Genomic DNA, 12,144 nt, shown 5'->3' with positions numbered 1-12,144 from the left:
TTGATTTTTATGATTTTCAATCAATTTGAAATCGAAATCATGTATTTAAAGTCATAACTAGGATTTAGCCAAAAATGAAAAAGTGAGAAGGCTATAGCCTTCCCACTTTTGTCAAAATCGGTCAAAAATGACATCTATTGGAATTTGATGAAAATCCCACAGTATAATCAAAATTTAACGCTGATTCAGAAAAAGCCACTCGTTTTCTTGTCAAGTTAGCCGTTTTTGAATTACACCGAATATTCGTGCAAAAAATAAGAAAAGTCGGGCTTATATTTAGTCGGGCTTAAAACTTTTTTCTGCAAAAACCGACACTCACCGGAATTGGTTGAACATCACAGGGTACACTCAAAATTGAATGCTGATTCCGATAAAATTGCTATTTTTTCATTAAGTTAATCGTTTTTTTTTTTAATCGAGTATTTGACACAATGCTAGCACGCCGGTACGCTACAGCGCTAGCGCGATGCAGCAGAAATATTCGATCTCACTTCAAAACAAACCTGTTTTTCGTGTTCCTCATTTAATTTCGAATGGAAAGGATGTGTTTTTTGCCAAAGTTGGGTTTTGACCAAAAATCGCAAAAGTGGGAAGGCTATAGCCTTTGCTGTTTTTCCAATTTTGAGAAAATGGGTAATGTCTCAGAATTGGACCAAACTTAACTATTGTGACCGAAATGAACGAGGATTTTGAATTTCAGGTAAGAATGGGCGTAGGTGTATTTGTTGAAGAGGTTATACGTAAAATTTGAGCATGTTCTCTACGTCAGTATACGTCGGTGGTGTACTATATGATCTCAATTGGCTGAATCCCTATCGGAAAATTTGGCGTTGCGTAGATCGTAGCCACAAACTATGAAGAAACGTACGCAGAAATCAAAGCAAGTAATATTTATTATTCAAGTTATTCTCAAATACATGGTTCGCGCGAGTCTTCAAACAGCACTAATTTATAACGGGAAGTTTATAGTTTCCCAAATGTGACGCAGAGCAACGAAATACCACTGTGACGGCGATTACGCATGGAAGTCAGGTGAAATCAATCAAAATAATGCGCATTAGCAATCTCTCAGCTGTCGCACATAAGGAAAAAGTGTGGAATACGCAACTTCAGTTAAGCAGGAATACGTGATTCCGTCAGACAAATAAAGCCTCACAGAAGAGGGTGTCAAATCAATTAGGTTGTCATTTATAACTAAATGATTTAGGACTGCAAAATCACAGTTTAACGAAAGAATAAACAGAGGTGCAAAAGGAAACGAAATGAGCCAAAATATCGTTGAACAGCGCATAAGAGGTGGCCGATGCTACGTAACATTAGCAGTAGCTGCAGTGAGAGACGGGCGAATGAATTCCGTGCTTGTTGTTCGGCCGCGGAGGCCCATCAAGTTGCTTATAAGGCTCTGTAAGTGGCAAACAAATTTGTTTTCAATCTGAGATGTAAAATGGAATTCGATTGAGAAAGAAAGGAAATAGCAATTACCTGCTCACGCTGGAACTGGGCATTAAGGACGGACATGGAGTTTGATCGCTTCATGCTACAACGTAATAAGAATATGAAAATGTAATAACCAATGCAATTATACTTTGCATAATGCACAGTTAAATGACCGAGCATAACAAAAAGTTGTTCACTCGAACGCTCTGTGGGCGAATAGTACCTCTCACACCTAACAACCACCGAGTGCCACCAAATGTGCTTCCTCATTTTACACAATGCTAAGCTCACAAAACCTTAAATAAACACGAAACGACAAGCAATACTCAAATCAAGCTAAAATGTACAAGTAGCCAAGCGTCATATACCTTTAAACTCAATTTGTCAAAATAGTCATTCTTAAAGGCATTGAGTAAAACTAGCAAATTAAAATGACGTGTTATTTGATACCAAGCAGTTAAAATAGTTTCAAAAAAGAATGAAGAACTTTGGTGTCTTGCGTAGAAAAATTATTTTTAGCAAAAAGGTGTAAATATGAGGTTGATGCAGAATTGGAAATGGTTTGACGAATAGAGAAGTGGAGGGTGGAATCAATCAAAGACCTACCTGGAAGCCAAATTGGCAGGGAAGTCGATGGCCAAGGCAGGAGACGGGTCATCCCTCGTCACTAGTTTCTGCATTAGCTTCGCACTGCTCCGACGGATGGAGGCGCGCAGCTTAGAAAAGGAACCACTGCGGCGCGTCCGGCCCACCCACTTCACTCATATCGCATTGCGTATTTGCCCGAGCGAAGGAATTGTTTGAGGAACAGGGAAATAGTAGAGGATTTGTTTCGATGGAAAACATCAACCAAGTCGTACGAAAACAATCACGAACAGACAAGCAATAGAATAATGGGAAAAAGAAGGAGGAGAAAAAAAAAAACACACACGGAAAATTTCGGTTAAGTGAAAAACCAAAAGATTTCAATTACAGTCCACACTAACAGGCAATACTCTAAAACAAATCTACCAACAAGCTGCAACTATCGCATCAAATGATTCAAAATCAAAATTCAAGCACGGGTCATTGCGCATTAGTGAGGACGATAATCAGTTGGTATAATCTTCCACAAGCTGGCGTGAAAGGGATTATATCCGACCGCGTTGAAACTACTCTCCGATACTGCCCGTGTGTGTTACGAAGGGTCACAGTCGAAACTTTAAAATGCTTCACCAAAAACAAATCGTTTCAGCCATTAAGATGTTGTATTATGCGCGGAAAATATTGTAACAAAGACAATGGCATGGTCTACTTATAATTTTAAGACGGTGATGGTGATTGAAGAGTTGGGAGAGGGTCAAAGGTGAGGCGACTGAGGCTAATATATCGAGATAGGAATTCAGAATAATCTGAGAAAATGTGCGGAATAAAAATCAAAACGATCGGAAACATGATAGAAACCTCGAACTTTTAAGCAACGAATCATTTACCGCGAAATTGAAACAAAATGGGAACGCTTTTTTTTATTAAAAAAAATAAATAAATAAAAAAAAAATGCTGAGAAAGGTGACCTATAATGGCAATTTCTTTCCATTTAAAATTATTTTATACCACTCCTCCCGAGCAAAGAAGAACATGAAGGTTGTTTTCTATCGTGCATTATAGGGTTTGGTGACCAGAAGAAATCTGAAAAGCTAGCAGGGCAAGTTATAATTGAGGAGGGAAGGTAACTGGGGAGAGCAACGTTGGCCATTAATACAGGTGACAATTGTTTTTCATTTATTTTATGTATAATAATTCTCGCGCATCCTCCATCTCAGTCGGGTGTTTTTTTTTCAACCTATCACTTCTCCTTGCTAGGGGCCACCTACCGAGTGAAACAACAAGATAAGCTCATCGAGTGGGATGCATTTACATCCAAGACAAAACTAATTAAAGGCGTGCAAATAACTGCAAAGGCATATAAAAGTTTCTATCAATCCAGTTTGCTAAGGATATTTCTCTGCGATCCTGAAATAGGCAACCGGACTATCGACTTGTTTCTGAATTGTTTTGACGTTCCAAAGAAAGGTTAAGTGTGACTGAGATGCGAGTTTTTGAACGGTGGAGGATATTGACTCCCATGCACATTCAACACTCCCGCCATGTTAACCTTGGGTCTACGTGTTGATTTTTCTTCGCTGGAGAAAGGAAGACCAATGGAATATCAATAGAGAAAGATGAAAGTATAGAGATATTGATAGAACCAGAGCCGTGCTTCCTCTTTTGGTCGGTGGACAGAGGAGGGGTGAAAAGTACGGATAAAACTTTTTTAAGGAGTCGTAGTTGCGGATGGTTTTGTTTTTTGTTTCGGGGAAAAGGAAAGGCGTGGTCACGTGTGGAGTCCCAAAGCGGAGAACAGCTTGTTGCGGAGGCTGCCGGGCCCTTGACCCTGACTTGAACCGGGACGCGAATCAATGTCGGAAGACGAGTGAAGGGAGTGGCGAGGATACTATGCCACAGCCACAGGAAATATGTAAATAGAAACCAAAAAAAAAAAAAAAAAAAAAAAAAAAAAAAAAAAAAAAGAAAAGAAAAAAAAAGATGGAAAAAAACAAACAAAACAAAAACAAAAAAAAAATCAGAAAAAATTATCTCAAATGCTAAACTACTTTGAAAGCTATTTTGTTGCTGAACCAAGAGATTTTACTACAAGGAAAGTTGTTCAAAGCGTTAAAAAATAAGACATGCAAAAAAAAAAAAACAAGCAAAGGAAATAACAGAATGAAATATGTCAGCAAAATCATGCAGTAGTGTTCGTTTTAAAGGGAAACCAAGTGAAACGAAAATCGCGTAGTTAATGACGGTGTTATTGGACGGATATCTTTTTGGCAGCCTCTTTCACGGTCAAAAGTCTTTCAACAGTCTCAGCGAGCCACTAATGCGCAATGACGACCCAAGTGCCTCTACACTCACACACAAGATGAAATGAGAAAAAAAAAAGTGTCCAGCAACATCCGTCTACTCATGCTGAAGGATGGATCCTTTCTATCTCTTTCATTGTTGCTACTTTTCACTTTTGCTTGTTTTACATTTCAGAACACTTTAATAACTGTCAGAAACAGGCTTATTTTCAAGCACGTTAGAATTGCCTAGTTAATGAAAGTGGTTGCGCTCACCTCGTCGGACACCTCCGTGTGAACAGAATCCAGGGACTCGTGCGATCCACGTCGAGCTGCACTCTCTCTGGCACTTCGCGTCCTATTCGACAAAGGCAAAAACCAATTACATTTTCAAATCAGATTTAAACACATGAAATTTTTCCTACTTTGTGTCCACGTTGGGCTCGTTGGAGCGTCTTGAGCTCCGCAGCCGGTTCATATCGAGAGGGTGCTTGCTGCTGCTACTGCGCATAGCACAGTCCTCCAGAGTCTCGGCTGCCTCGTACTTGCCTTGGCGTCGGTACAGAGCCCCAAGATTCTAGAGCACCACCAAATGGAATCAGCAACATGCGCATTGATCGCAAATTAGGTGAGGATTTCTATCTTGGTTACCTTAAGAGTGGTGGTAACTGTGGGAGAGTCCACTTTGGCTGCCTTGTGCCAGCCGCCGTAATCACCGTAGGGTGTATTGCCCTTGTTCTGTCCCTTGTTCTCTTCGCGCTCCTCGGCCACTTGCCAAATGGTTTTGTTATCGCCTTAAAGTGCAAATAAGTTTCGATTAGATGGACGAACAAAAACTATTTGAACAAAAAATTACCATCGATGGCGCCAAACTCGCGTTCGTGAGCTCGTGTTAACACTTGTTTGTAAAGAATTTCGGCTTCTTTGTATTTTCCTTGTTTCAGATACGCGGAAGCCAAATTGTTCTTGGTCTTGGCCACGTTGGGATCGTCGGGGCCCAATTTACTCTCGTAGATTTCTAGTGCGCGCTGGTAATACCTCTCCACTTCTTCGTATTTGCCCTGTTGACAGTTAAAGAGAACTTATTGAACCGAATAATTTGAATGGCATTTAAACATCAACATACTTGATTCTGGCAAAGTAAGGCCAAGTTATTGAGTTGCTTGGCAACATCGGGATGATCTTTTCCAAGGACCTTTTCGCGGATCTCGAGAGCCCGTTTGCACAACGGCTCGGCATCCTTGTATTTACCGCGCTTGCCGTACAACACAGCCAGATTATTCAACGTTGCAGCAACCTGTTGGATAGGAATGGCATACATTAAATATTGTACAGGCCAGCTAGGACTATTGTAGGAAACTTACGGCTGGGTGGTTTTCTCCCAATGTCTTTTCTCGAATACTGAGAGCATCGTTCAATAAATTAGCCGCTTCCTTGTATTTATTTTGGTCCCTGAAAAAGAGAAAATTTATGAGCAAAGTTTTCTTTTACATTCGGTTTTTATCGTATCCGTACCGATAAACTAAGGCTAGAATGTTCAACATGGTGGCGACATCGGGATGATCGTGACCGCTCGTTTTCTCCAAATCTTCTAGCGCCTGTTTGCACAACGGAACGGCAACTTCGTAACGTCCTTGCGAAGCGTACTGGATCACCAAGTTGTGTAGTGTCCTGAGCCGGGCGGGAATTTCGTATCCCGCATTCGCTTGCTGTGCTAGTTGCGATGGTGGAGTTGGTGACATGGCTAATGTAATAAAAGGAATGGTTAAACAATCCCACTTTTGACTGAGGAAATCCCACAAAGAAACACTACTTACGCCCACGTTCATCAGCATCATCATCCGGAAAGAGATCAATAGTTGGATCGTCGCTTTTTTCTTTATGCGACACGTCCGATGTGGACTCCTCCTAAAAATGCAAGGAATCCTTCTGTTAGCCAGTCAAAAAGAAAACAAAAAGGCTTGATGCCATACCTGATCGGCATCATATTTCTTGATGGTGTTAACGAACTCGAGGTGCTTCTTATCCTCTTCTAATTGAGCGACGGCTTGCTCTGAAGCCTGAAGGCGTTGTTGTGTGTTGGCCAGCTCATCACGGAGCCACGCGTTTTCTTGACACAACCGACGCACCTGCGCCCGCAACTTTTGCTTTTCTGCTTCGAGTGCTTGCAAGTGAGTTGCCAATGCCACCATAACCTGGAAAAATCGGTAACACAGTTGTGCCTATCATGATTACTGTTGAGGACAAAATATCGGCAAATAATAAAAGACTTGCCTGGGCTTCTCCGAGGCCGAGATCGATCATATCGAGCGATTTCTGTATCAGATTGGCTTTTTCCTCGATGACATTCGCATCAAGCTTCTCCTGAGTGGCAGCTTTGAGAGATCCATTTAGCCCTTGCAAGATGGATTGGTGTTCGGCCCTCAGAGCTTCCAACCCCTGCGACACCGTCTTGGTGCTGCTGACGATCTCCTCCTGAGTCATGGTTGTCGCTTTGCTGATGCTCTCCAACTTGCGTCTTTGAACAGGGAAAACAAACAAAAAAAAAAATAAATCATGACGTCTGAATCGCGAAGGGAGACGGACGTTGTTGGTTATATCGATAGCGAGAGGCGGTCGCATTGTCTACAACCACCCTTTAGACGACGCTGTGAGAACGGCCGTTGTGCATTGTCGGCGACGAGCATAGTGCGTGACTGGCCAGGGGCATATACTCAAATATTTGGGAAATTTCAGTGGAGAGGAACGACAAGTAATGTCTCGTTGAAATTTGAATAATTCTGTGCCACACCTTAAAATAACGCTACGCTGTAAGCTAAACTTAGAAAAATGCCGACTTACAAACGATGCGCTTGTAGCACCGATGACATCACCGCCACGTTTTCCTAAAAAACATTAGACGGTGGATACTTAACAGCTTCTAGTAGAGTTCTTGTTTCCAAAATACGGGGATCTACTCGCACTTTTTCACAGTTTAAAAGTTATCACCAAGACCGCATGAAACCGCTAGGATTCGGCAATCCTCTGTATCAACCCCACAAACAGGGAAGATACGGGGACACAACAGCACGCGTTTTTTAAGGTTTACTTCTAAAGGACGAGAAAGAACACGATACGGCCTTCATATCCCGAGAGCAACGACACGTCATACACTCACCGAAACTCCAGCACATTACCTTCACGCTATATTGATTCTTTTTCTCAGACCGAGAAGGGCAACAACGCGCATGCCCGTGCGCCGTCCGAACCGATGCGTAAAACCCGCAAACCACTCGCAAGGTAGTGTACCGGATCGGCCTCCAAACTATCGATTCCATATACATTTTGTAAGACAGTCTAGTCTAGCTCAAAAGTCTTAAGAAACAAGGATTGCTACGGTTGGTGATTCTGAGTTGAGATGATATACTGAAACACACATGAGCGATAAGACTTTACACGAGAGACGCATTTGATTCGAATCAATAAATGATATCAATGAGTAGATGGCAAGTTAATTCTTCACTAGTATGAAGCAGACAAATCAGCTGATGTGACTGACGATTATATGCAATCGAAGATGGGCTCGATAAAAACTTTACGAATGGAAGGTTCGCTGCAGGCCAAAACATGGAAAGCACTCGGCGTTACCGATGTCCCCTGGTTTGAGGCAGGAACAGGTACATCATAAAGCCGCAGCGGAAGTGGGCGAGAAAACAAACGGAAAACAAAGAAAGCAAAGCTGGTGGCCTCCATTTATTAAATAAGACCAATGGCCATGTAAATCCAATGTCAGGTGAAAGTGGGCCTAAGGGAAAGGAATGAATTGTCATCTCTTGCCTGTACAGTTTTGTATCAGCCTGCCTCACAGAATAATTGTAAGCAGATTCATAACAACAAAAATGAAATATTACCAGATTTCCAGCGAGAATGAAATTAACTCAAATTTTTGCTGACTGCGGTTTTCAACATTCACTTTAGTTTTCTTGCATCAAGTATGGCTCCTCTAGAGTTACACATACAATAAGCAATCTTTCACTGGACAAAAACATCTAGTATTCTGATTTTCGTTCTCATCGTCCATTAGACTTGAAAAAAACATTAGTCATACAACTAGTATTTGTAGAATACATTCCAAAAGTCATTGTACAAGCTAGAGAACGAATGTCGCCTTAGAATTTGAACTAGTGTTAGTGTTCAAGCATATAACTTACAAGGACTGCAGCGGTTTAGGAGACAACGAAGACACTAACTAATTTCGACGTGATACTCTTCAGATTCCGTACGAGCTGAATATCGTTTCGTAGAGCACACGTCACTTCGCCTTTTCCACCATTACTAAAAGTAGTCTGTGCTGCCAGTTTTTGTTGCGGTATGTACGAGTATGACTTGACAAACCATTCCGATACCTCCCTATCGCGGGTACGCAGTATATATCGATACATAAGACAATGCAGTTTAAAACAACATAGCTTTTTAACTAAAAAGATGTAAAACATTCATCTGCGTTACATCTCGGTATTCAGTTAGTATTTTGCGACCAATCATAGTGTACACGCCCGCCAAATAATAATTCATTTCCTCCTGCAGAACGCCAAGCAATCTTTAAGCGGTTTGGTTAACATGAGTTCCAATATTTAATGAAAAAACTGACAATGAATGTAGTATACAACTGGATGAAAATCTTGTGTATTTTTTTAAGGGGGTGGGGCTCTAATGGAAGAACGAACAGCAAATTCTATAAGGGAATTGAATGTGATGGCCATCGACAGATTAACACAACATGGCCCAAAGAATTTTATGAAGTGAAAGTTAACGAAGCAAAGAAGGAAACGCGAAAACAAGAAAAAAAAACGCCTAGTTCCAGTCTTAAATCCAGGGCTACAGTGCTAGAAGAAGAAAGTCCCAGGCACCACTAACAAATATACTGTTTGAACCAAGAAATCCATGTCTATCTTTAGATGGCATCAATATCTAAATCATCTTCATTGTCGTCACTCTTGACCTTAACAGCCGTTTTAGCCAACTGCGGAGTTGCATTCTTCTGCTCGATTAAGGTGGTAGGTCTTGCTCGATCGTCATATTCAATTTCAACATCGGAGTCATCGGAATCGTCCTCCGATTCTTCTTCTGCCTCTTTCAACCACGTAATAAACGCCTGAGCCTTAGCCAGAATTTCAGCATTGAGCTCTTTGCTGACATATTTACGACTTGGCTTTGAACCCCAATCGATCATGACTTCCTCATCAACCAGATCCAGATCGTAAAGTCCTTTAAGAATGTGTGGAACTTTCGGCAATAAGGTTGTTTGGTTCAGTTGTATAATGCATTCAACGCCACCGAGCAATGCTTTCTGTGCTTTTGGATTCCCCTGGGTGGAACGGGAAAGCAGGGAACGGTATGTCTTCATCTAAATACGTTACAATTTTGAAATAACTGACGAATTAAACAATAAATCTACTATCTGGTTTTACCTGGGAAAGAATATTGCTATCAAATATCAATTCACACAATATTAGTGGTGCCTTATCCTTAACATCCAGACGTTCAGCTTCCGAAACTATGTCCTTGTCGGCACCTGGTTTCGAGAGCATTCCTTGATCGCGACGTTGTTTGACAAACGAATAGAACAAATCGATGCGCTCTTTGGGAGTTTTCTCCAAATCATCCGAAATAGTTAGCCCTTTAGCGCCAGAAGTCAAGTCTTCCATACGAGCTTTCACTGCAGCCTCACTAACGTCTACGGCCCAATCATCTTCATCAACCTCATTTGTAGCGTCTAATTCATTTTCGGATCCATCTGAGCCCTTCTCTCCGCTTTGGCCATCTGATTTCTTTCCTCGCTTGGCCTTCTTGCCTTCAGTAAGAGACGCTCCTTGGGCAGCAGGGCTTAACTCTATTGATAAGTGAACATGTATGTTAGCAACTCAGCCTTAAACACTTTATGCGAACGAGGAAATACCAGGGGGATTTTTAAGGATGAACGTGGTCAGTTTGTGGCGCATATCCAATTGGCCATTATATCCACAAGCTTTACAAGATTGTGAAATGGTTTGTTTTTTTGCATGGACCTAAGTTGAAATATGTTAGTACGAAAAGTTAGCAAGATAAATTGTGAGATAGCATATACCGTTAGGACGGTTTCAGGATTGTCACAACCAGGACACAGGACAAATTTCTTGATAAAAATGTCAAGCATTTGCTGCAGTTTCCCAGCCTCGTGCGCACCATTGACGATGAAACGATCGTTCTTGATGTCGAATTGCGTTTGAGCTCCCAATTCACAGCCGAAAAACTTGGTCGGATCTGCAGAGAAAACGAATGTTTGCATTTAATTTTTTTTCTTTGGTAACAATAAAGTAATAAAATATTACAAGTTGGTGGACGTCCAAGTGCTTTAGCGATTTCGGTCATGTTGACGATGACGGTCTTGATGCCATTCCCTTTGCCTTCTACCTTGGCCAACAGGCGAGGCATTTTGTAACGATAAAACGCATCCGAAACGTTTCGATTTACGTTGAGAGCCATTATAGCTACCGATTTGTTGTTCTTATTTACCTATTAAAACAATTTTGTTCTAGAAATTAATGGAAGCTTTAATACTACGAAGCAAGTTTACCTGAAAATATGCTACTATTGCATAAACACGAAAATAGGATGGGATGATTGATGAATCTCCTACTATCAAAAATAGGAGAAGGGCCTGTTCTCAAAATCAAGTATGAAAAGATGTTGTGATTGGGATCAAAATCCAGCATGGAATTTAAGGCCTGCTCTTCAGAACAAATACGATTGACGACATGAAAGTCAAAGCTGTTTTGATCACCACTCAGGATGTGCAGATAAAGGACTTTATTTCCTTTAACTTCCAGTGACGACCACTGGAAAATTTTGATATTCTGAAAGAAAAAAAAAATTATTGTTTGAGAGTTTATTTTGCCCTACAGTATCCAAACTGAATTCACCTCTGATTTGCCAGATGGCAAGGTTTGGAAGTCAACATGCACGATGTCGTTTTCTGGGGTTGGAACACAACAGCTAAACAACCTCCACGACTCTCCACTGATGGTAAAAAATCTAGTAAGGGGTTAAACATAAAAAATTTCAAGTTACATACTTCAAGCTGAAAACTGGAAGATGTATGGGAAATGAAAATGAGGTTAAAATGGCTTCCAACAGGAAAATTTTTAGTTTAAAAAGGATTTTCAAGTACCTGAATGGATATTCAAATTCATATAAAATTGGTTATGTCCTTCGTAGGGACTTCGCACGCAGCGTGAAGAATAAATGGGAGCAGGTAGGTCCACGGTTGACGAAAGAAATGGCGAGAGGCGAAGACACCACGACACTGGGTGCGACTGGCAATTGCTGGCTAATTTGTTTTTTTGAGAACTGTGGTGACAACTCTTAGGAAGAAATTGTAAAAATTCGTTCGTTAAAGGGTAATTGACCAACAATGTTTTACTCACCTCACGGATAATCGACGTCTCCGACTTAATCGTGAAGTAATGCGTTCATGAACAATGAGAAAACGCAAAAAGATCTGATGAAACAGAATAAGGGGAGGGTAGGAATTCTTAGATATCGATAATTGTTGCAGTGATACCAATGCGTCTGAATTCTATTTTCCTAACATTTCCTTTACTTGTAGGCTTATTGGTATCATAAAAACGAAAATTACCTAACTGAAAAAAGTTTGGTTATTTCCGAATTTTAAAACCTGAAAGGGAAATTTGTGAAACAATGATTTTCATCTCATTTGTGTGTTTAGGGAAGCATGCCTTTTCTTACTGAGACTTCTGCGCTAAGGCCACGGCGCTTTCTCTTTTTTTTTATTATTTTCTTGATAAAAATAATTTGTTCACTG

General features: G+C 40.8%; 1 protein-coding gene and 1 long non-coding RNA gene across 2 annotated transcripts; both read right to left on the bottom strand.

Moving 5' to 3' along the window:
* Positions 1-875: 875 nt before the first annotated feature.
* LOC130685294 (kinesin light chain-like) lies at positions 876-11,033 on the bottom strand. Its single transcript, XM_059494448.1, has 20 exons — positions 10,897-11,033; positions 10,652-10,835; positions 10,408-10,583; positions 10,240-10,348; positions 9,752-10,173; positions 9,283-9,687; positions 7,143-7,186; positions 6,576-6,819; positions 6,275-6,496; positions 6,119-6,209; positions 5,817-6,045; positions 5,666-5,753; positions 5,428-5,598; positions 5,158-5,362; positions 4,953-5,095; positions 4,727-4,878; positions 4,578-4,659; positions 2,044-2,192; positions 1,483-1,537; positions 876-1,402 (listed from the first exon to the last, which is right to left on the bottom strand). Exons 2-20 carry the CDS (start codon positions 10,803-10,805, stop codon positions 1,307-1,309), a joined length of 3,237 nt encoding a protein of 1,078 aa, XP_059350431.1. The 5' UTR covers positions 10,806-10,835; positions 10,897-11,033; the 3' UTR covers positions 876-1,306.
* Positions 11,034-11,242: 209 nt separating this feature from the next.
* Positions 11,243-11,848, bottom strand: LOC132087817 (uncharacterized). The gene is made up of 3 exons (XR_009420638.1): positions 11,747-11,848; positions 11,491-11,683; positions 11,243-11,354 (listed from the first exon to the last, which is right to left on the bottom strand). It is a non-coding gene; the product is annotated as an uncharacterized LOC132087817 (long non-coding RNA).
* Between the last annotated feature and the right edge of the window lie 296 nt (positions 11,849-12,144).

Source organism: Daphnia carinata, chromosome 3 (genome assembly GCF_022539665.2).
Source record: "Daphnia carinata strain CSIRO-1 chromosome 3, CSIRO_AGI_Dcar_HiC_V3, whole genome shotgun sequence".
In the NCBI taxonomy this organism is placed as follows: domain Eukaryota; kingdom Metazoa; phylum Arthropoda; class Branchiopoda; order Diplostraca; family Daphniidae; genus Daphnia; species Daphnia carinata.
Note: the sequence above shows the minus strand (reverse complement) of the source record. Positions and strands in the feature narration are given on the sequence as shown.

What these genes read in the sequence shown, in the direction of transcription:
- LOC130685294 (XM_059494448.1), bottom strand. Translation starts at nt 10,805, where the DNA reads ATGGCTCTCAACGTAAATCGAAACGTTTCGGATGCGTTTTATCGTTAC. An exon ending in TCGGCCTCGGAGAAGCCCAG is followed by an intron (nt 6,497 to 6,575) that starts GCAAGTCTTTTA and finishes CGATTTTTCCAG; the next exon opens with GTTATGGTGGCATTGGCAAC. An exon ending in CCTTACTTTGCCAGAATCAA is followed by an intron (nt 5,363 to 5,427) that starts GTATGTTGATGT and finishes AACTGTCAACAG; the next exon opens with GGCAAATACGAAGAAGTGGA.